This window comes from Ixodes scapularis, unplaced genomic scaffold (genome assembly GCF_016920785.2).
Source record: "Ixodes scapularis isolate PalLabHiFi unplaced genomic scaffold, ASM1692078v2 PGA_scaffold6__148_contigs__length_123643588, whole genome shotgun sequence".
Taxonomy (NCBI): domain Eukaryota; kingdom Metazoa; phylum Arthropoda; class Arachnida; order Ixodida; family Ixodidae; genus Ixodes; species Ixodes scapularis.
In genome coordinates this window covers 8,065,992-8,090,474 of record NW_024609881.1, presented here as the reverse complement: position 1 = coordinate 8,090,474, position 24,483 = coordinate 8,065,992, and the positions used below count along the sequence as shown (strand labels likewise).

Genomic DNA, 24,483 nt, shown 5'->3' with positions numbered 1-24,483 from the left:
CATTTATTTAGTGGAAAAGAAGTCCGTAAGCTTGCCTTGTGTCTTTCGCGCAAGCGAAGCCAGCACGCAGCGCTCAAAGGACACCAAAGCGTTTAGAGCGCTGTCGTCGTCCTGGGAGCCGGCGGCCCGGCGCAATACATGGATGGCATCCAAGACCTCCCTCGCGGTAGGCACCGAAGACTGCTCGCCTTTGGTGGCAACGGGACAAGAATATATCTGCATTTTAGGTTATTCGGACCAATTATTCGGACTTCGCAGGGACCGAAAAGCGTCCGAATAATAGAGCAGTCCGAAAAATGAGTATGGTCGAGGACTTTGAGCACTTTTTAATGACAGATTACGGAGGCAGAAGAACAGATGGGGCTATGACGTCCAAGCCAGCGTTGTGCAAACAAAATAAGAGGCGCAAAACCACGAGCGCATAATGGCGACGCGAAGAAACGGTAAAACAGGAAAAGCAAAATGATAATGATGATGACGTGCAGCTAAATGGAACGACCGGGCAAGAATGGGAAATTTTTACATATCCTTTGCATGAAACTCTTTGCCTGGGCAGTGGAACGACTCGGCGAGAATAAGAAATTTTTACGTCTTCATTGCACAACAACACAACACAACTCCCATGCTGCCCGTTGTGAACAAGGCAGAGTACTTGCAGTACAGATCCTTGTGAGGGTTGGAGAGAACAAACTCATTTAGATGCTACCAACCTATGTATTGCTTCTTTCCTTTTGTGGACTCAGCACGGAAAACTGTAGTTCTCCTGAGGGCACCAGTGCGTTTCCAACCAAATGCCGTTTAGCGTCGTCATAGACTTGTTTGCCAACGAAGTTTCCAATGTCGCTGGGAGCTGCCACTATTGAAATCTTGTTGCTTGGGCAGGTATTCGAGGACGTCACGTCCGATTCTTTGCCTTGCTATTCAGCATTTTGGTTAGATCCGGATGCAGAAGCAAGGTACGAACATGCTCATTGAACAGGTAGCGATATGCGACATGATGCTGACCCTCGTCCAACAGCAGCGTTGTGAAGATCGCTTTTGAAATCGCCTGTTCGATGCCTTCGACCTTGATATTTCTGGGGACACACGCTCCTGTAGAGAGAGGCTGAGTGACCTGGCCGCCCTAATGAAGCCGGTTCTGGACCATCCACCACCTGTGTTTACAACTTTCCGGCAACAGCCAAAGAAACAGTGCAAAAGAAAAGACGCGACAAACTCGTAGTCTCAGCATCCTACTTTGTCCCTAACATGCACCAGTAAGGAAACAAATTTCTTTATCGGACGGACCAACGGAGATTGTCTTGGTTTATTTTGTCAGCTTCTATTAGTTAGATTGCCACTGCTCCTTTTTGGTATTTTGCTTTTTTGGTAGTCAGGGGTGCATCCCCAGTCACAGCAGTGAATTCCCAGATGACCGGAGATTTGTTTTGTTACGTTATACTGATGTTCCCTTGATTGGTCATTAATGCACCGTCCGGTTTGTCTGATGTAGAATCTGTCGCACGACGGGAATAGAATTGTACGACGCATTTTCAACAGTTAACGAAAAGCTCTCGGTGTTTTTTTGTGCAACGTTTCTTCACTTCCCGATCTTGTTTACCTTCCTGCAGGGGGCAAAGAAACGTTCTGGAGCAGAGAAAACAAGTTTAAGTTCTGCTCTTTTTCCTATTCTCTTTGAATTGTGGGAAATCTTGCGCATGTTCGGAATGACGGAGATTTTTTTGCTACGGGCTCAGCAATTTTTCGGCCACTGAAGTTAGAATATTCTGTGGTATTCGCAAGTCTGTCTACTTGTTTTAGGTAGCTATTCGACATGCGGTGGTGACTAGATTTAGGAAGAGCAGAATTAAAGCATGAATTAACGATTCCTCCTCACAATCTTGGAATGTGCCGAGACGAATGAGAGGATCGGCTTGTTACTTCTGGGTTCAAAGGCCCAGCATACATGTCCGGCTGACAGATCTGGGCCGACCGAGCACAGCACAGCACTATAACTAGACAGTGGTCCGTTCATCCATTCAATTGTTCTACAAGGCGAAATGACTGGTTCGAGAAGTCCGAAAACCCATCATGCATCTTTTACAACGGAATCGGTAGCTAGCCCTGTTTTTGAAAAGCCCGGCCAAGTTGGTAATGAGGACAAAGTGGTCGTCAATCAAAAGCAAATCTACATGCTTTTCCAACTCGTGATCATTGATTTTGAGAGGATAGACAAACTTTTTTTCCCGTTCGTAACCGTACACATTGATGGACATGCGATTTTTTCTTTCGAAAGACTCTACGTCTTCTGGAAACGTCACTGGATAGTCTATACACCAACTCATGTTTACAAACAAAACCGGAGCGCCCCTAGCGGACGCCACCGGCGCCGCGCATGCGCGATGGGGGTGTGGGCAAAAAGCTCGCCGTCGCCCATAATCAAACCATTGGAACGCGCTGTTGTCGGCGTCGGTGTGAGTTTCCCTGCCCTTTTTCGCGTTCGAATTGTTGATTCTACGTTTTCTTGGCGATGTCTGACTACTTGAGCGGAGTCAGCGAAATTACCGAGGCTCGTTACACCGCAAAACTTCGCGTGAATAACGTGACATGTGGCGATTCATTCCGCGTGGACGCCGCAGTATGTACGCTAAAGCCTGATTCGCATGATGCGATTTCGCTCGCAATTTTCAGTCGCGACGCCGCTCGGCTGCAAAAGCGTGAACCGTAGCTGAGATAGTCGACGTTGATACTGAAAATCGCAAGCAGAATCGGACCAAGTGAATTAGGCCTAACAAGTCGGTGATGGTCACTGGTAACAATGATCAACATCTCCTTGTATCTACTGTTTACATCGAGCCTGCTTACCAACCTTCAAATTTAAGTCTTTTGATGCCTGCTTTTACTTCTTATCGCAAGTACCGAGCCAACGTTTGGTCTATGGGCCGGCGTCGTCTAAGAGAGCAGACGACAAGCAGAAACGTTTGAAAGAGCAGACGACAGTTCGAACGATCAGGCGGCCGTTTGAACTTGAAGGCGCACTAAACGTAGTCCGCAACTGGTCCGCACAACTTGACGGTTTTCTGGCGTTCATGTTGGAACGAAAAAAATTAATCTGATGACCATAAGTGTCCGTGAATTCAACCCAAAGTGCTTCCCGCCCAAGCAATCGTTGTCCGACGGCGTCTGCTTTCCCCTTTTCACGGCACATATCCAGCTTCTCGGACGAACCGAGCACTTGAAAACTGACCTTCAAACCTTTCTCAACACTTTTGGTACGGCCCCAGTCGTGGCGTTTTGACGAGAAGGCAGGTTTTTGTCTGGTTCCTTTCAAAACAACGCAGGAACACACGTCTGGCATGGGAACTTCTGCCCACAGTCCCAGACCGGAAGTGCGATTGGCGCGCCACCACCGCGCCGTGACGTCAGAGAGATGAGTTCGTGTATAGGAAACTAATATTTGCTCAGATGGTCCCTGTATGAGGAAGCTCTCGTTTTATGTTGAGTGGGATGCAACCCCGCAAGCACGGAAAAGGTGCAGCACATTCTTGTTTCGGAGTCCTTCATGCATTCGTTCACATTCAAAATACACTGTTTGTTTGCCAGTTCCTTCGGCAAAGTGAAACTTTGTCATCCGACTGTCTGGGGAACGAAATGTTCAACTGTGATGCTACATTGTTGGATGCCGACGAGCGCGAAACGCAACCCACGTTTCTGATACTGCTCTAGACTGGCGTTTATCTCGCTGCCGGCAAGCTGCAGGGCGCTGGTGATGTTACCCTCGGCCCAGATCGTGTGAACGAAAGAGTGGAAGTAATTCACGCTAAAGTCAAATTCGCCTTCGGAGTTAAGTCGTGTTAGTTCTGCGGTTAACGTGATAAAAAAACGCAGCGGCATTCCGTAATATCTAAACACGTTGGACATTGCATCTGAGTGATGACGGAACAGTGTGGAGACGTCGTGAGCCTCGTCGTTGCGCTCGTGCAAATGCATATCATAGCGCATCGTAAAGTTTCGAAAAGTGCAGAGGCCTTCACAAAATGGAATGCAATCTTGATAGGGAACATTATGTACTAGAGCCAGATGAACTTGTAATGCCTCTGCGCAGAAATATTGTTGCCTCTCCCATACGTTACACAAATGACAGGTTACCATTTCCGAGAAATAAAAGAAAAGACACCTAAATGTCCAACTTCGAGAAGACAATGATGGGTGACCGTCCGTCGCCATTGCTTTTCTGTAGAACTAATCCCGTCATGTGACGCATACTTTCAAGCTCTTCGTCACTGAGCTCTGAAAAGCGTTTAGGCAAAAATACCTTGACAATGTCGTCTGGCAGCTGGAGGGATATGAAGACGGACGGCCCGTAACGTGTATCCAAACGTCCAATGTCAAACACAGGCAGCTTGACATCAGACGGAATCAGATCCATCTTAACAAAGTTTGACGGCGATTTCAAGGAGTTAAGCTTGTCCAGGAGGTTCTCCATCATTGGATCGGCGGTGGCGGCAGTGGGCTCCTGTAATAAAAATGTATGTCAAAGAACAAAATAAATGCGTTTCAAATATTTTTTCTCCTCACCTAACGTGTAGTGGCACGCTCTGAAGAAACGGTGGACGTCCGTCAGTTTTATAGCAAACCTGTTTACGAAACGATTGGCACCGCGAGACATGTCTGGACGTGACAGCCTCCACAATTGTGAATTTGACACCGGGCATCGTATTAGGTTTCTGTTGTTTCCGCTCTTCGCTTTAAAGCAATCTGTTTACGATCTGACGAACGGCTGCGCATGTTAAGTGGGAATTTGACACCAGGGTCGGTTGCTTCTGAGTTTATGGTTATGATAAGCCAGCGCGAGGAAGCTGGCGGGTCGTCTCGTCGTGTATTTTTGTAAGGAAAGTGGTAAATGTATCCGGCGTATATAGAAAGGTGTAGATACACTGCCTTTCACATTTGCAAACCGGCCGTCACGACGGTCGTTCTCAATAAATTCCAATTTGAGACGCCCGCGTCTGCAACAATGATTGGTTCTTCGAAATTAGGCAAAAGCATGTATATTCGTAAATTGTTGCATTATGGAAAGGAAATGTTTGATAAGAAGTTGGACGTCATTTCCTATGTGTACGAGCAACCGTTTTTTAAAGATCACCCGGACGTTGTGTTCACTAAGGACATTCCACAAAATTTGGATCCCGAAACACTAATTTTCGACGACTTTCTCTCGAATAGGACAAAACTGAAGGAGATATGCGAGTATTTCATAGGCGCTGCTCACCACTATAACGCCTCTGTCATTTTCATTACTCAGAACATGTTTCACCAAGATTCATACTTTCGAACAATCAGCTTAAATTCTACGGCTCTAAAGATTTTCTGATCGGTGAGGATTGTCGATCAACTCCAGGTACTATCTCGACAGCTCTTTGGAGGGAAGAGAGGGCATGTCCTTCCGCGTATATATTCGGACGCGTGTAACACACCATTCAGTTACATCCTGATCGACCTGTCGCAAACTTGCCCCGATAATTTCCGCGCGAGAACAAGGATCTTGCCGGACGAGGGACCAGAAGTCGTCTACGACACTTCCTTATGAATCGTTTGAAGGGACATGTACGGTTTTTGCACCTCTTGTCCAAAGCTAAATCGTCTAGACAAAGAGAAGTCCTCCTCGTGACGTCAAAAAGGGACATCTAAACATCATTCGCGAAATTTGCTTAAACCTTTGCACAGGAAACGTTCCACACAATTATAAAAAGGAAGGTAAAGAGGTTTCTACCCCTCATAAGATCATTGGGAAACCGAAAGAAAGGTCATGAGAATATAAAAAGGGTATTGATACAGAAAGGAGGCTTTTTACCTTTGATCCTTCCGGCTCTCTTGGGTCTGTTATCTACGCTCGGAGGAAGAGCTATCGCCAAGGCCATCGGAGTGTGAAAATGAAGAAATACCGTCTCGTACCTTACAAAGAAGAGCATATTCCTGATATTTTAAGACAAGACGGGGAAGCGGATGACGTCAAACTGAAAAAAATCATTAAGACGCTTCATAAAAGTTTACGTCCGTACAATCCGGATATTAACGTCATGCATCAGTAAACAATTCCCTTTACGAGAGGAAATGTCGCAGACGAATGATGTCACGGAAGATTGCGACATCGATGCAGTCGTCAATATTTTGAGCAAAACCTATAGGGAAAAAGGTCGATCACTTCTAAATGTGATAAAACCGGTGATTGCATGGGACCCACACACGTTAGAGATTATAATTGACGAGAAGCCTCTTCATGAGTCAAATATCATTGATATGGTCTCTTATCTAATTTCGCGAGCGAAACAGATGCCGTTCCCATTCATTTCGAACGTGTCGCGACGCTATTGGTCAGACAATCTGCCGACGAGCATCGTAAACTACGATCGCTTTAAAGGAAGAGTGGTCAAAGCAGGATCGACCAGTCGACCAGGATCCTCCTCTCCGAACATTTCGCCGAAGCGTTCCTCGGAGCAGCAAGAATCATTATCGCCGCACTCACCTTCGACCTTCGCTGTTGCTGCTGCAGATGCCTGTGCTGAAGTAAAATAGATAAATGGGCTAGTTGGTACATCATTGAATGGAAAGCGCCGAATAAACAAGGACCAGGAAGGGGACAGAGACGAAGCGCACTCACAACTGAAGGTTTATTGAAAACAACATTGACTATTAATACCGTCTATCAGGGTGTTGGCTCAAAAAGAAAAACTCTTTATCAGTTAAGTATTAGTGCGCCGTCACTGCACTTAACTGATAAAGAGTTTTTCTTTTTGAGCCAACACCCTGATAGACGGTATTAATAGTCAATGTTGTTTTCAATAAACCTTCAGTTGTGAGTGCGCTTCGTCTCTGTCCCCTTCTTGGTCCTTGTTTATTCGGCGCTTTCCATTCAAGCCTGTGCTGATCCTGCTCCACGGACATCTAAATGAGTGCTCGATAAGGCATGGAAGATATTTTAGACGAAGATTACTTCAACGACGAGCTAATTTTTTTCTCGTTTGCTCCTCGTCAAAGAAAGAAGGTTCAGGGGCTCTTGGAGAGCATTTCGTTGGTGATTGCCCACACCCCCGATGGAAAGTTGGTTGTTCTCGGAAAGAGGATCGAGAAATCCAACATAATCGATCTACTTTGCTACGAGCTCGACAATAGACAACCTTCCTGGGTGAGAGGTGCAGTTTCCGCCGTAATTAATAACTTCCTGGACCTGTCAGCCTTTCGCGCTCAGTCTTACCGGCGGAAGTCGAGATGCCGTCGTCAGAGAAGGAAAGCAAAGCGGTCTACTACAGAGCAGCCCATCCCGCATCCTTCGGTGGAGTCAATAGACTTGCCAGACGTACGGGACGAAGAACGGCAGAAAAGTTTTTAGAGGGATCCGATGCTTACACCTTGTTTAGGGAAACCAAACGCCCTCATCTATACCGCAAAACGCTGTCCCTGGGACTTCGAGACATCTATCAGGTGGACCTTGTGGAAATCCAAAAAATTGCCAAATATAATGATGGAAAAAGATACATTTTGTTTGTGACCGATACATTTTCTCGATTTCTCTCCACCGTTCCGATCGCTCGAAAGACGGGAGAAGAGGTCGTGAGAGCGCTTAAAATCGTCTTTCGTAGGATGAAGAAAAGTAGGCTTCTATGCACGGACCACGGCCGTGAGTTTTGCGGGAAATTAGTCGTGTCATATCTGAATAAAAAGGGAGTTAAATTGTATTCTGTGTTTTCAAAGCAAAAGGCTTTCATAGTAGAACGCGTGCAAAAAAACATTATGGAGTCAGATCTATAAATACTTTGAGTATGCAAGAACGAAGCGGTTAATAGAGATCCTTCCCAGAATCGTAAAATCCTACAACCACAGCTACCACCGAACGCTGGGTGCTCGACCCATAGACGTCACCAAGGAGAATCAGACAGCACCCAAGAAACCGAAATTTCGGATCGGGGACCATGTCCGCATATACAAAGAACGACACCTTCTTTTAAAAAAGTACAAACAGTCGTTCACAGATGAGGTATTTATCGTCGACAGAATCCGACTAGGTATTCCCACAACATATTACCTCGTCGACATGGGGAGAAAAGAGCTCATTCTCGGTTCCTTCTACGAAGCTGAGTTGCAACGTGTTTCCAACCCCGAAAACAAGGCGTGGATCATCGAGAAGATGATTACGCCAATTTTCTCGGGATGGTACACTTTCATCCAGGCACGTATTGCCAAAACAGAGTCTGAACATCGATGAACTTTGATGTCTTCCGTCAAACTTGTCTCGAGTGTGCAGTGGCCGTAAGGGTTTGGTTGAGACGTGGCAAGTCCAAAGACAATAATGTAGATGATTGGCAGGGAAAGCACGATGGCAGCTATTTGACGCATGACGATCGGTCGTGTCACTTCCATAACTAACGTGCGGAGTCTTTATGGAGAAGATATATATATATATTTATATATATATATATATATATATAAAAACAGAAATGCCTTAGGCTGATTGGTGTGGCGACACCTCACAAATGACGCGATTAGCCGCACGACTCTCGACATCTTGTGGGAATATCACCACCACACTGCACCTGGCGCCATCCAGAGGCATGTCCCCACACTTTCCCACCAGTCAACGAGGTAGGCGGGGTGTACGCTGATTGGTGTGGCGACGGCGACCTCAAGTGCCACTTTGTGGAAGCATCACCAACTATAAACTGAACTTCACAGAGCGTAACAGAGTGGCAAACCCTAGCACTACCCACGATTGCACACAAAGTCTAAGTACGGAATATTCACTTCCCTTTGAGGCGCAGAGGTACCGCGTCGGGCTACTGAACAAAAGGTCGTTGGTTCGAAACCGGCCGAGCTGAAAGTATTTTAAAAGCCTTTTTCGGAGTAATTAAAATTCGTAGTCGTCACATGGTTGTCACGTGACAACTGCGTGGCACTGATCGTCTATTGGCCAATGTTTGACTATCTACCGATGGTCAACTATTGGCCGATGATCGATCATCGGTCGATAATAAATTTATTGATCGATTATCAATTATCGATTATCAAAAATCAAAATTTTTTTTCAGATATCAGAAACATCCGTTTCTGATATCTGAATAGGTTAGGATAGGATAGGATTGGCTAATCGGCCGGTCGCGACTGTTACGTCAGACCCAGTGGCGGGTGCGCAGTTAGCCATTTAGAGATATCCAAATAGATAGGATCGATGTGAGAAATAGACACCCGCATAACCCGCATATTGATTCCATAGATAGTATCGATGTCAGAAACCGGGCACCCCGATATCGGAAACATATCGATATCGGAAACACATGTTTTAGTATTGATTGATTATTGGGCTGATCGTGTACACTTTTACTACTACTCACGATACCCGACGACAGTCCGTTTAAAGAAAAGAATCCCGGTTTAATTTTCTTGAGTTCCATTCCAGCCGAAAACAGAATAGTGTTGAAGTTCACAGAGTCTCTCAGCAGCCAACACTTTCCTTCATTATTAATATTAGCACTATTGGTAGCAGTAGCAGGAAGACGGGTGAAACACTTTTCTTGAATCTTGAATCCACGGGCCGCAAAGTCTTGTCTCATTCTTTGGTTAGGAGGTCTAATCCACATCCGCGGCGTTTTAAGTAGTTTATAAATCGGCATTTTTCTCAATCTTCCATTTCCTATAAAAATAGGAATAATAAATTTTACCTACTAATATTGAAACAAATAAAAAATTGTATTTACCTGAAACTCCATCACAGCAGCAGCAGCTTTCTTTTTTTTAGTCTACAACAACACGACTGTTTTGAGATGTGTATAAAGAATTTTATTCACAGCCCTTATATATATATATGAAAGCTGGAGGAAAAAAAACAGTGGAAGGCATTGTTTATTTTTTTGCCATTTAAAGAGGCGTATCTAAGCAGCTAAGAGGCGGTCACATCATTAAATTTCAGAAAGGAACTAATCTCCCAGCACTCATAGTTGAGTAGTCCTTGAGCGACGACATCTTTGCAAACCCCCGCCAGGGTAAAGAACCTCCTCGAGATGTAGCTTCTCGTGCGACGCATGCAGTCTACATAGGAAAGGTTATTTCTCTTGTCCGCAAAGTGCTCCACAAAGAAAGACTTGTCCAGTACGTCTTCCACATCTCTGGCTTCTCGGATAGAAAGGCAGTTGATGAAAGAGGGATCCTCGAGAACGTCGACTCCCCTGTTTAGGTGCGCCCAGTTGTCTCGCAGAACCTGCTGCATGTCAAAGATGCCGCACGAAGGATGCATTTTTAGTCTAAGCAAGTTCTTGCCAATGGCTGCGAGGAGCGGTCGATATTCGTCCTCCACGATCAGCAGCATGAGCACCTTGAGATCGGTCAGTCTTGTTCTTCTCGAGGAGCTTTACGAGTGCGTTCAGTTCGAAGTGACGGATGACACATTCGGTCCATTCGAACTCAACCAGGCTCGTGTTTTCGGCCAGTCCCCCAAACACTTTGTCCACCGGCAAGTTGTCGGCCAGCATACTACTGAGAGCAAAGTACTTGAGGCTCTTTGTCGTCTTTAAGAAATTCGCAATTTGTGTCGAGAAGGTCTGAATACTCTCCAAGCACAGCTTAAAACTCCTCAAGACCGTAGAAGTCCCCTGGACCTCCAGCATCTCAACAATTGCCGCATTTTCTCGGTGCTGTTGTAATATACGGTCATGTGCGTAAACAACTCTATGCAAAACTGGAAGTTGGTGTAAAGGCCGTATAAAGGCTGGCTCTTTAAGGCCAACGCGACTCGTTGATGCAACCCGTGCTGACAGATGACCACGCCTTCCACGTTGTGAATAAAGCCCATACAAAGCGACTCTAGCGTCGTGTTGACTACCAAGGTGTTCACGAGCATCACCGCGTCTCGGGTGTGGATGTGGTTATGCTCCAAGATGAGCGTGCGAAGACTTGGATTATGTCGGAGAGCAATAGCCATCTCCTCAATGTCTCGGATGTCGCACGTAGTCAAGTTGAGATACTTTATGCTATCGTTAATCGCGAGTGCTCCTGCCAATTGCCGTCTCCCTCGTGAACGAGGTCATGCTCACGTCCAGATACTCTAGTTTGTTTGTTTTTGTCAGTGCTACGATAAATTGCAAGCCGGCCTCATTGCTGTCGAAACACTGATTAACACACAATATCTTCAAGTTTTGCATCGATTAATTTGGCAACGTGTTCCGTAGCCTCGTAGTCGAGCGAGCCGTTGTTGTAGCGAAACTCGAGCAAGTCCTTTTGGTGGTTGCATATCACGGCCATGACAGTGTTCTGATCCACGTCGCTCAAGGTGATTTCGAGTAGCTCGAGTTCCAGTACGAACATGGCGTGGACGAACGTGTCAGACATGGTCGAGGTTATCTCCACACTGACCAAGCTCTAAAACTTTCAAACTCTTGTGCAAATACTGCATCAAATGAAATTTCTTGTCCAGAACTTTCATCCCAGTTTTGTACAGTACCATCTCGCGAACTCCTCTGTTAGATATGAGAGCCTCGTATATTATTTTAAAGTAAGGGCTGTTGTTTACGCAAGGAGAGAGTCTCAAGTATTTCAAGCACTCATGGAGCTTGATCAGCAAGTGAACTAAAACGATGCCGTCGTCGCTACCCACTTCCTCCCTGATCTTTCTGAGCTGGGTTAGAGCAAAGTTGCCAGGCTCTACTTCCTTCATTTCCATTCCCACTTTAAAGAGAATCCTATTGACTTTGCGCGAGTCCCTACTAGCCAACAGTGTTTCTGATTGCCCCTGCACTTGGTTTGTAAATTAAAGCCCCTCGACTGCAACTCCGAAAACATGTCGAGGTAAACGGCATCCAGCCCGGATCCTCTAGATCGTAAGTACGGCACGAAGAGTCGATGCCTGGTCTCAGGACCGTTCGCAACAAAACCAAACCAAATTCACAAATCAATTTCTTTATTTCATCACACCATCCATCCGTCAATCAAATTAATTATCACCCAACAACATATAACACATTATATCACTTCCACTTGATATCACTCAACATCGAGTATGGGGACACTTTGTGCCAACACTAGTAATTGAGAAACGGTCTCGCGTCAGCGGCCATGTCGTTGCTCACACCGGCGAGTCGGAAAAAGTTTCCAGTCACATACTTTCTATACCTGTCCAAGGCCAGGAACAACGGGGGGTACTCGAGGCTGTCAGGGGGCCAGCCCATCGCCTCATACTGGCGGAGGAAGGTATGATTCCTTTTTAAGTGGACCACCTTGCACGTTCGGTTGGGGGGCCGTGGGACCGTTCGCAATGTTATGGGAATGTGGTCGCTCCCCCAGCTGTCTTGCTCGAGCACCCTGGTCAGTGGGAATTGCGCCGAGCAGAACGTTAAATCGAGGACGCTCTGCTCGACACCTCGTCCGATGAATGTGGGCTGCCCTGTTCTGCTGTACCCCAAGTCGGTTTGGGCGAGGGCCTCCTGCAAACGCTTGACGCGCGTGGTCGTTTTCCCGTCTCCCCACAGCTCGTTATGCGAGTTAAAGGGGCCCTCCGGAGCTTTCTGTGATCGTCTGTTTATGTTGTTTTATTGCGTAGTAGGTGCAAGTTAATATGTATACAAAGTTTTAGATTACAAAACCGTTTATTAAGCAGATGGCAGAAGAAATATATTGGGACTGTTTTCTCTTGAAAGACAATCCCCCCTTCCCTACCCATCGCTAAAACTTGACCAATGGAAATGCTGCATCTCGCGGTGAATGCGATCGTTATTATTGCAACACTTTTTAAGCTTGTTGTAAATTAGAGTTTGAGAAAAATGTAAACAGATTGTGGTGCGGGAAACATGGTCCGCAATTATCGCTCCAAACCATCGAACTATGTTTTCTCCCCGCAAGTTTGTTGCTAGAGGGTGGTGCGTCGGCGCGTCTGCTTCCCGGTGCGTCTCCAAGCGTGCGTTTGCGGGACACGTGTTCCTTCTTCCCGTGGGTCTCGACTCCGAAGCCAGCTTTTCGATCCTTCCACGTCAACAAGTCAAACTTTTCCTTTTCATCTGTGGAATGCGACTGCGTATTGTAGTAGCAGCGCGACGGTGCGGTGCGACGAACGACGACTGCCGGGCACAAAGCCTGGGCTCCTCGACGACGGTCCGCGCGTGTTCGAGAAATTCCTCCGCCGGTCGGCGGTCGGTCGCGTTGGTGATGCGCAGTGACGCCGGAATTATTCGCTTGCTATTGGCTGACGCGTAGAGATGCCCCTCCCGTTTTCTGGGGTCATCTCAGAAAGGGGGGTGTGCCGGGGACTTTGATAGCAATTTTAATAGGGAAATCCGCCGCGCATGACCGTAAATTTATGATTTCTTGCCATGCGCGGTCATCTTCCGGTCTTCCCACTGCTCGTTATGCGAGTTAATGTCTCCGCCAAGAATGATAATACCCTTTTCTCGCGCGTGAGTTTGCCTTATGACCTCTCCATTCCACGCCGCGCCGGGGTGAATGTAACACGAAAAGATAGAGAATGTAGTGTTATTTTTTTTTTATTCGGATACCTACGAATTCCAATGTGCCTGAGCAGTGATCAGCGCTTTCGATCCGGCAGTGGGTCGCGTCTCTGTGGACTAGCACGGCCGCCCAGGGTAGTTTTTCCCGGCCGGGGCAGCAGTAGGCGGTGTAGCTGGGAATCGTTATTTTGCTTACGTCCATCCTTGGTTCCTGCAGCAACCATCCTTGGTTCCTCGTACGGCCTCGCCAAGAGTTCTGCCCTTAGGTGGGTTAGGTGGCTGCCGAGCCCGTTCGCGTTCCACTGGAAGATCAAGGGACAACCTTTCACAGCATTAGGCTTGCTTGTTTTGTTAGTGTTTGTAGACATTCCCAGTTCCTTGCTGCGAACGTTGCATCCCTGAGGTGATGCTATGTAGAATGGTCCCCTCTGCTGTTGGCTGTCTGGACGGTAGGACCTGCGATAGACTTCCTTCCGCCGCTGCGGCTTACCGACTTCGGGATTTTGGCGCTGGGTTCCGTGTTAGTGGAGGCCTCTCTTGTCTTGACCTGTGTGGGCTGTATGGCGACTGGGGGGGTTAGTTCGCGAGTCGTACTCACTGCGTTTGGCCGACTGCGCGCTTCCAGCGTTGGGAAAGTGTCTCCCCAGACTGAGCTCGCTGGGAGCACGCTGGTCTGCCACGCGGGAGTCTGGCTGGCTCCGCTGTGCATCCAGGGGGGCGGCGCGGCGGTCGGCTCCTGCGCGCGCTGCGTGCTTCGCTCGCTTGCCTTTTTCTTTTGAAGTTTGGCGGCGACACGGACGTGTCGTGCCTCCACGACAAACTCTATGTCGTAGATGACGACCGTGGCTGGTAGGGGTCCGCCGAAGAAGAGTTCCGCGTACCGTCCTCCGATGAACCGTCTGATGTGGTCGACTGGTACCTCGCTTTCGAGGCCCCGGGTCAGCTTTTCTGTTGCGTCATTGGGGCAGAGTCCGCGGATTACGCCGATACTCACCGCTCTGGCCGGCGCGAGGGTGGCATGGAGAGGGAGGCTCGCCAGCTTGTCGGTTCTCAGGAGGCTGTAAGTCATTGCCGCGCTCGTTGTCTCGACTGCCATCACGTTTCGCTTGAGATTGAAACGTGTGGCGGCCGCCTTGCTGCTCGTAACCTGTTGAAGGCCCTGCGCCAAGGAGACTGTTTTCCAGGGTTAGTTTACCTCTTCCCGTTGGGCGGAGCAGGACTGTGGATCCCTTTGCGGGGAGTTCGTCTAGGGACGGAATTGGTTTGTTACTCTTGCCTGTGTTGGTCTTACGTGAGGCCCCGGGTGGTGGGGGGGTTGTCACTCGGGAAGGGGCCCCTGACCATCCTTCCTCTCGTTCAACATATTTCGTATGGACGTATATTTGTCTTCACACCTCTCTTATCCTCCACAATTTCTTTCTCATTCTCATTTTAATGCGACTCCCAAATATTTTTAATAATAACAAAATTGATTCAAAGTGAGATCGCTGGAGAGCATTGTCAATCCACAAATTTGAATCAAATGTTGCAGATCGTTTCCCCATATCCTCATTTCCTCCGGTACGCGTTGCGTGAAATATTTGTAAAATTTTTTTCCTCCATTACCGAAACAAAGATCCTGTTGAAGATTGATCGGAACATATCTGAAGGCATACCGAAGACTTTCCCTATCGACATTCTTCTATTTTAGATCTCTTACTATTTGGTCCACTTTCGGGATTTCATTGCGCATCACGCAGCCCAAGTTCACGTCGTACAGTTGGACGCACGTTTGAAGCATACGTCGAAACAAATTCTTTGACCACTTCTCTCCGTAAAAGTTCAAGAGACGATCGTTTGAAGGTGTATCCAGGAATGCCGCATCTCCGATTAAACATTGATGTATTGCCCAGTTATCGCAAGAAGGAAGCGTCTATAGTGTATCGATCGTCCAAAGCGCTCTGTTTAAAGGGCAACTCCGCTTGATTTCGGAAATTTTGAGATAGTGGGTGTTATAAACGTGAAAAGTACTTCAGAACAACCCTAGACCGTTTGTTTCATTAAAAGCAAAATATTTTTCGTGCAATCTTGTTATTTACCACAATCGCAAACCAAAACTGAAACTTCGGCACAGCCGGGCAACATTGTACTCTCAACGTCAGTTGCATACGCACCCACGTGGAATACAAGGGGTCACGTGATCTACTAGCGGTAACCCAAGAAAGACTCGGATGCGAGGGGAAGGGCGAGGAGGGCGTGCGGGCCTAACCGCGGCGGCGAACAGTCAACGCATGCAGCAACGAAGCAGGCTATGTAGGCGGCAACCCAGGCGGCTAGTCGGTCGGCACCGGTTGGCAGGTGTGTCAGCGAAACTCATCCCGTACAACTCTCTCTTCCTCTTTTTGTTTCTCTTGTTCTCGTTCATTTTTTTTTTTGGTCTGTCTCGCTCACTGATCTCTATTGTAGTAGGCTCGCCTCTTTGCTTGCTCAAACGTGGAGCGCGTCCGTAGTGCCGCCCGGTAAGCTCTCCCTGGAAAAGAAAATACCAAGAAAAAAACTGCGTATGCAACAGACGTCAGCCACAACGGAAATACAACGTTGGCTGCGCCTCACTTCGCCCGCTAAATTAGCGGATTTTGGTGACTTCGCGCTTCTCAGTTTTTGTCGGCCGGTTTAGTGATCTTTTAGGCGGTATTATGTTATAATATTTGATATTCGGTCTCTCTAGATGACACTAAAGAGAGTCGCAGTGTTTGGTAACAACCGAGAATGAAGCGGAGCTCCCTTTAAGGTGGGACCATATTCTCACGTGTAGGTGAGGTAAGACTTGTTGCTTCCACAATTCAATGCATCCACTTAAAACGTCATAGAGAGGTACTATATATGTGTTCGACGTTGTCAACACTTTCTTGACTACCTATGTAGAAATGCCACAATCTCTTTGCAATTACTAATTTAATTTTCTTCGAAGGTACTGGAAATCTATTGATCGACGCAATGTCTTTCATCTCTTCGTTGGTGTACAATTTATACGATTTCAATCCCTCGTCGTGTATTCAAGGCATTCTATCCCCGGCGGCTTGGCCGCGCCGGCGTGCCAAGCTGCCGAGCGCGCTCGCGCCACAACAGCCCGCCCGTTCCCGGAGAAAGAGTGACAAAGAGGGGAGAAAGAGCGACAAAGAGGAAGGAGGGGCGGCCTGTGCCACCCTTAGAAACGTCGGGGCTCCCGTCCCGCAGTGAGCCATGTCGGTGCGGTCTAGGTTGCACTGAAGTCGCCTACCCCTCGCATCCGTCTGTTTGTCCCCCACAGCTCGTTGTGCGCGTTGAAATCGCCCCCGAGAATGATGTGTCCAGTCTCCGTGGCTCTTATAGTCGCGTGTGCGCGGGACCGCCACTGTCCGACAAGGTGGACATAACACGTGAATACGGAGAATTCCTGCTCACCCCTTCGGATGCGGACACCGACGATCTCAGCTCTTGCAGAGCAGTAGTCCCTTGTGTCGATTCCACAGTGGGGCAGCGAGTTGTTCACGTAGGGGATGGCGCAGGGATTCTTTTTGGCTCCACAGCAGGTGTGCAACGTGTAGCCCGAGATGTTCAGATCTGCAACGTCTGCCTTGGGCTCTTGGATCAGGAGCACGTCGTAGGGCCTGCGTGAGAGTTCATCCCTTACTTGAGCGAGCCGTCCGCGGAGTCCGTTGCTGTTCCACTGCAGAATCGAGAGACAGCTGGAAGACTGGACACTCGTCCTCTTTCTTTCTTTAGGCCGTGCTGACATTGTGGGTCAGCGGAGGGAAAGTGTGGTGCTTGTTTAGCGTGAGCATGGGGAGTCAGCCGGGAGGCTGACTCCCCCGAGGTGATGTGTATGACTGAAGTAGAGTAGACAGTTCGGCGAGTTGGTAGTTATTGAACATTGAACGTACCACTTTCTTTTCTTTCGTTAATACATGAGTTGTGAGTGTGCGCTTGTCTGTCGTCTACATGTTCCTCTTCTCTGTCCTTGTCCCTGTGTGCGCAACTGTCACTATGTTCGATGTGTATGACTTCCAACTCGCCCCGCTCTGGCGTAGTCCGCCAGAGCGGGGCCGATCGTCCGCAGCAGATAGTCCATCTGCCGCGGAGCGGCGATGAGAAGCTGCTCAAGGGGATGAATGGGGGGGCGTTGCCCGTCGCACCAAGGGGATTCCCCTGCAGCTGCTGGGGGTAGAGGGAAAGGTGGCGGAGGTGTGCCGTTAGAGGGGGGAGGAGGCCGCCGCCGGTCCAGACCGACTCGTGGGGGAGAGAGGGGCCGTTCCTTTCTGCTTGCGGGGGGGAGGAGGAAGCTCCTGCTGCTGGTGGCGTGTAGCGCTTGACTCGTCTTCCGGGTGGAGAGGAGGGTGCGCACGCCGCTGCGTCTCTTGTTCTGCAGGAAGGGGGGGAGGGGGTTGTCTCTGTTTGTTTACATCTGGCTCTCCGTCGGTCTGGGCCGCCAGGGCGCCAGATGGCGCTCGGCTTGTCTCTGGCATTTCCGCTGCCGCTTTGATGGTCTGGCCGGTCCGAAGGTCTCTCTGTAGGGTGGGGGGCTCCGTCGGCTTTTCTGCTCATTGCACTGGGTGTTCCTCTCCTCTGGTCCTCGTTCCTTGTGGGCTGTCAGCGCTGTTCGGGAGCTGCGGGAGGCGCGGTGCTCTGTGACTCATTCCCTGTTGACTGTGGGTCGTGGTCAGAGGCTGCAGGCTGTGTCCCTGTTGGCTGTGGGCTCGTGTAAGGGGCTGTCTGTGCTGCGCTCCCTGTTGGCTTTGGTGATGGGCCTTGTGCCGCTGCTCTCGCGAGGCCTCGCTGGAAGGGGCCGGGTGGGGCTGCGAGGGGGTTAGAATCCTCGAGGAAGGGGAAGTCCCGCCGTGACTCTTCGCTGGGCTTGCGGGTGAGGAGGAATTTCGTGAAGGTCGGGTGCATCCATGCGGCACAAGTGAGTGGGCGTGGTGTCCGAAGTTCCTCCCGTCGGTCTTGTGCATGGAGCCGACGCTTTTGTTCCTCTGCGAAGGCCACGGTGTGTTTCCTGGCTTCCGGCCTCGTGCAGCCCGTGCCGCAGAAAATCGTCTCTTCAAGCCTGGCCCGTTGGTAGGCTGGGCATCTCTTGTCCGTGGCGCGATGAAGATAGCCGCAGTTGGGGCACTTGGGGTTGGCGGCACGCGGACACTCTCCTCGGGGGTGCTTTTGTGTGCAAGTGGGGCAGGCGGTGGGCATGGCACACGCAGATCGTACGTGCCCAAGTCTCCCACACGCCGTGCATTGCGTGGGACGCACCTTCAGGGGCTCGAAGTAAAAACGCACCTGAAACAGCTCGACGAACCTCGGGCGAGGTTCGTCAAAGCGGAGTTCGGCGCATCTCCCCTCGCCGAACCGCTTCAGGTGCACGATGGGGCTGTCGGCTATCAGCCCGTCCTTCAGAAATGCGTCGCTATCCCTGGGGTTGAGGCCGCGGGTAGTCCCGCACTCCTGGGCTGTTGGCACGGGCGTGAAGGCGTGGACCTCCATCTCTCCCAGTTTTTTGGTCCCGAGGAGGGTCCGTCGGGTTGCCGCATCATCGGTGTCCACGGCAAGGACATTTCTTGCGAGTTTGAAATGGATGGCCGTTGTCTTCCCCGGCACGATCCTTTGCACGTAGCTGGCGATGCGCAGCCTGTTTTGAATTGAGAAGTTCGCCTGGTTGGCAGGACGACATAGGACGGTGCAGGGGCCATCTTCTGCCAGCTCCGTGCCGAAGTCAATGACGTCATCTTGTGTTGCGGGGGAGGCCTTGTTTTGCGAATTGACCTTTCCGCGCTCGAGAGCGGCCTTGGCCGTTTGTCCGACGGCCTTGTCATTGGAAGGGGAGAGGAGGGCGAAGCTGTTGTGCACGGGGAGGGAGTGGCGCACGTCATCGTCCTCCTCCTTGCTCTCGTTGTCATTATCGGTGGGGGGGTGGGTTTCTTCTTCAGGTTGGTTCCCTTCCTCCGTCGGGGGGGTGGGAGAGGGTGTAGCGCCTTCCGTCCGCTGGCCGTCAGGCGAGGCAGGGGGGAGGGGGCTGTCTTCGTCCGTTTGGGGGGGGGTCGCCTGATGTGCTGGCGCCCTGCAAAGCGGGTGAGGGGAGTGAGAAGGGCTCACCTCCTGGTGACTTGGGGAGGCCGGCAGGGGCCGGTTCGCCATTTTTGGTGCTTGTGGCTTCTTGACCACCATTGTCCTGTCCGGTGGGATCCGGGTTGAGGTTCGAAGATGGCTCCTCGAGGAGCTCTTTGGTGTCTCTCGCCAGCGTCTGGCTGGCGATTGAATCTAGGATAATTGCCTCAAGAATGGCCTCTTTGTCACAATTGCGCATGGCCACGCTTCTTGTCACGTATGGGGGCTCCTTTGTGCCATCCATTTGGGCTTTGTCTTGCCCCTCCCGAAGGAGGGGCGGGGGGGGGGGGGGGGGAAGGGTTAGATTAAATAAGAAGAAAAAGGGGTTTGGGTCCCTCTGCCGTGGGGCTCGGGGATCCCTTTTACCTGTACCCCTCCAGGGGGATGAGGTGCTCTAGGGTTTCTAAGGACTAATTAAATTAGCGCGCAATTTAGTGGCCGCTCTGCCGCCTCTTTAAGGCAGCAGTGACAACCTTAACTTTAATCTAACTTTTATATAACTTTCTGAGCTACCAAAAAACGCGACTGCTCACTTTGGTGCCTCTAAAGTGCTCCTGAACAAAAAATCCCGAGGTGATGTGTATGACTTCCAACTTGCCCGGCGAGATGAGCACCGTTGTTCCTCGGATGTTGGGACTGTAGTCGTCGCTCATCAAGTACAAACTGTTCTTTATGGAATTCCACTGCATTCCGATGCTCTTCCAAAAAACGCACTGGTTTTCTTTCGAATATATATCGACGAATATGGGAACTCCTTGGAATTTTCTAGTCACTGACGTTTGTTACGTCGAATTCTTTAGAGACGTACAAACTGGAGGTTTCTTCATGCTTTGTGATGTGCAAGACATCATCGAGGGTCTATCTAGTAGTAGTACGTGATAACACCAAAACGCGTAGCGTGACTTTCTATGTCTTTACGGCCATGCGTGGACCTTTACCAGGAGTTGTGGGTAATTTAACACACAGTGTTACTTTAAAACTCGGTGAAATCTCGCCCTACAGTATTTTAAACGTGGTAAATGTGTTTGTATTCATTGGTAGAAAACAATGCCGAGAACTCATGAATAAAACCCAACAGATTAATTTTAATGAGGCTTTGATAAAACATTGCGTTTCAAAGTGTACGGCTTTTGTTTTGTCGTGTGAAAATGCAAAGGACTAGGAAAAGTATATTCTATATTTGACGATGTGTCTAAATGCAAACATGAGACATTTTTCAGTTCCGTTTCTTTGGCATAAGGAAAAATAAACAACAATCATTTATTTCTGGATACGACATGGGTGATGCCACCAACATTTTCATACCCATACAAAACAGTCAAATTGTGTTCAAACAGTTATCGACACGAAAAGCGTTTTGAACTGCCTCCATGTCTACACGTGGAATCATGCAGACGTTCAAGAACCTTGAGTTATTCGCGTAGTTTGGTATAATGTAAAAGACGTTATTTGTTCGCATGAATTGCCATCCAATATTCTCAAGCGACTACAGTTCTTCACAAGACCGATCACACCATCCGTCGTGATCTCGTCCAGGTCTCCGACGTTCCTCGGGTAGAGGAAGCGCATATCGTATGGCTGGGAAACCATAATCGGTAGTTTGCCAGCACGAAGTTATGTATAGGCCTTTAATACTCGCTGAGACGAAATGCAAAAGGTCATCAGTTATCAGAGTGCGGCCAGACAAGTTTACCTCTGTTAAGTTCGACATTCTTCGAAAGAGCGACAAATATGTGTTGTCGTTTAATAATCGACAATAACTGGTGTTCAAAATAGACATATTCATATACTTGCGTTCACCGTATAACAGTGCTAGGTTCACACTGTTTGTACACAACTCTACGTTGTGTGAAATGTCCAGGCACTCCAAATTCACCAAAGTTCTCATTAAAAGCAAAAAGTGGTAGTTGGACATCTTGTAGGGAATAGACAATGCGTGAGTGTCCCGCTTCGTCATGAGCTGTAGATGACACGTTTCCAAAGGCTTGAACACAACGATCATGGCTCTTCTCCGAAGGCGCTTGTTGTCATCTACGATGTACTTTTACTTTGAACACAGTCGTGCAGCAACAGCCTTGTCGTGCATCCAAAGGTAGTCGAAAACTTGCACCAGGATCTCAGGTGACAGGGAGTCCATTCCGAACGACTTAGAGGATAGGCTGGTGTACGTTGTGGTTCCTAAAACGGTCGAATGTCGTATATACTAGACGAAGTCTGCACAAACGGTCGTCTTCTTCACCAAATATATTGCCGACATGTGGATCGCTATCTGAATAGTCGCAACGTAAATGTACAATGTGAACTCAATTTTGGTAAATTATGTACGGCAAACAAAATGTCCATAATTATCAGAGATTCGTTGAAACAACGCGAGGACTTCCAAATTTAACAATGTGTTCATAATGGCTTGTATAGAAGATATGGTCAGAGTTTGGCTCCCGGTTATTTTAAGGTTAGTCAAATTACCATTACCGCGAACGACTGCGTACACACCATAGTCGGTGACTTGAGGACATTCGTTCATGTATAATTCTTTTAACCTAGTCAAACTTTGCCCGATTACTACTAGAGCGTAATCAGAGATTAGAGGACAATAGAATATTATTTGAATTTCAAGCCACGGCATAGTCTTCGCTAGGACCACAACGTCGTCGTTTTTAAGTGGCTTGGAATCGGGCATGATGTTTAATCCACAATTTGTCTCTGTAAGCAATCTCGCACTGTTGCATCTTCTTCCAAATGTACTTCGGGATATGTATATTTTCGTTCTTTGCTGTCACAGTTTAGGTTTGAATGTAAATGTTTGTGGAAACTTTTATATGTGATTTGTTCTTGGCTAATCACACACGAATCATCTTCTATCAGGTCGATAAGAGCGTGTTTGGCGAGAAGGTCCATCAATGCATCATGTACGTAATCGGTGTAATACAAAAGAATCTTATCGCGTCGCTCTTGGTCATTTAGTCATCAAAAATATTGTATGTTGTGTTTACAATTTCTTTCAACTGCTGACCAACGTCGGACGTTCTTCGAAATATATGTCTATTAGAGTGTCGGCACAATCAATCCTTTACTACAAAAATCTATCTTTCTTTGCTATTAGAAAAAAAGACAAACTTTACACTATTGAAGTGTTTTTTTTTGGGCCAGAAAATGGCTCGACCAACAAACATAGACATTGTAAACACTAGACTCTACAGTTTTCACATGTATCTGAAGAAAAGGCGCGAAGACAGACGGTTATTTTAACTGTTTTGGAAATGTATTGTGGGAGGATCTACCTTATCCATACAGATGTCCGATGAAGCAGTGCCCCTACGGTCGGTACGTTTTTCGACTGGTTGTGAAGCAACGTCCTGCCCTACGTATATCCCATTCTCCCCAACGGGATAGATGAAAGACGTAGGCGACGTAAGGCATATAACGAGAGAAAATAGGGTAAACTTTAATAAACTCTGTTATCTTGACGCCATTGCTTTTGAAAATATTCTTGGCTCCACAGCCGCGTGTAGCCCGTGATTTTCAGATCTGCCACTTCCGCCTTGGACTCTTGTATGAGGAGCACATTGTAGGGCCTGCGTCTAGCTTGTCCCTTACTTGTGTGAGCTGTCCGCGAAGCCCGTTGATGTTCCACTGCAGAACGGAGGGACAGCTGGGAGTCTGGACACTCATCCTCTTGCTTGCTTTAGGGCGTGCTGTCATTGTGGTCCAGCGGTGGAAAGACGTGATGCCTGCGGAGAGTGAGAAGGGGAAAGTCGGCCGGCAGATCCGACTGGAATTGAGCGAACTAGGTTAGAGCTGGGCCCAGCATCCACAGCAGGACGTCCATTTGCCACAGAGCGTCCCAAATATGTTGCTCGAGGGGGTGTGGAGGGGTGCGTTGCCCGCCGTGCCAAGGGGATTCCTGGGTGCTTGCCGCTGCTGGGGGGAGGAGGAAAGGCGGCGGGCATGCGCCATTAGAAGAGGGAAGGAGGCCACCGTCCGACCAGACTGATTCGTGGGGGAGAGTGGGACCTGTCCATTCCGCTTGTAGGGGGGAGGAGGGAGCTGTTGGGCCCGCTGCTGTTGAGGGGGGTTGGGGGAGGAAGCGTTGCAGCGCTCCACTTGTCTTCGGGGTAGAGAGGAGGGTGCGCGCGCCGCTGCTTGTTTACATTTTAGTGGTCGTCGCACGAGATGACCGACCCACGGGTGTTGTGACAAAGTTCTGCCCTCCTCATGCGCTTGCGTTGTCGCTTCGAGGGCCGGCTCCGTTCGGGTCCAGACGTCTCCTTGTAGGGTTGGGGGTTCCGCTGGCTCTCCTGTTTTCGGTTCCCCGCGCGCTGTGGGCTTGTGTCTTAGGCACGGTGGGTGTCCCTCCTCTCCGCCGGGTGGTCCTCGCTGCTCGCCGTGTTCCTGTCGGCTGTGGGTGCGCATCAGAGGCTGTGGCAGACGCGGAGCCGCAAGTTGCTTTCCCTGTAGACTGTTGGCTTTGGTCGGAGACTGGGGGAGTTTGGTGCTCCGCGTTGCTCGTCGCAATCCTTGTAGGCTGTCGGACACGGTAAGGGGCCACCTGCAGAGTCCCTGTCGACTCGGGTCAGAGGCTGTGCTCGTCGCGCTCCCTGTTTGCTGTGCGACGAGGTCCGAGGCGCTGCACCGTCTCCAATTGTGCCCAGTGGTTGCGGGAGAGTTTGAATAGTGGCAGCATGTAGAGGCCTCGTGAAAGGATAAGTCCTTTGTACAGTGTGATCATCATAGCCCGCGATGTGCGGCGTTGCGGTCCCGCTAGCATACGGATTATGTTTGTGTGACGCCTCACTATTTGGATTACGTCGCGGACTGTGGGGCTCCATGTGGGCCCCCTCTCCAGCGCCACCCCAAGGTGATTCGCATGTTTTTGAATTGGAATTTTCGATCCGTCTGCCCAAAT

General features: G+C 49.0%; 1 protein-coding gene across 1 annotated transcript; it reads right to left on the bottom strand.

Moving 5' to 3' along the window:
- Positions 1-16,698: 16,698 nt before the first annotated feature.
- Positions 16,699-17,316, bottom strand: LOC121046994. Its single transcript, XM_042294556.1, has one exon. It carries the CDS (start codon positions 17,218-17,220, stop codon positions 16,699-16,701), a length of 522 nt encoding a protein of 173 aa, XP_042150490.1. The 5' UTR covers positions 17,221-17,316.
- Positions 17,317-24,483: the final 7,167 nt, after the last annotated feature.

Coding starts and splice junctions, on each gene's coding strand:
- LOC121046994 (XM_042294556.1), bottom strand. CDS start 17,220: ATGTCAGCACGGCCTAAAGAAAGAAAGAGGACGAGTGTCCAGTCTTCC.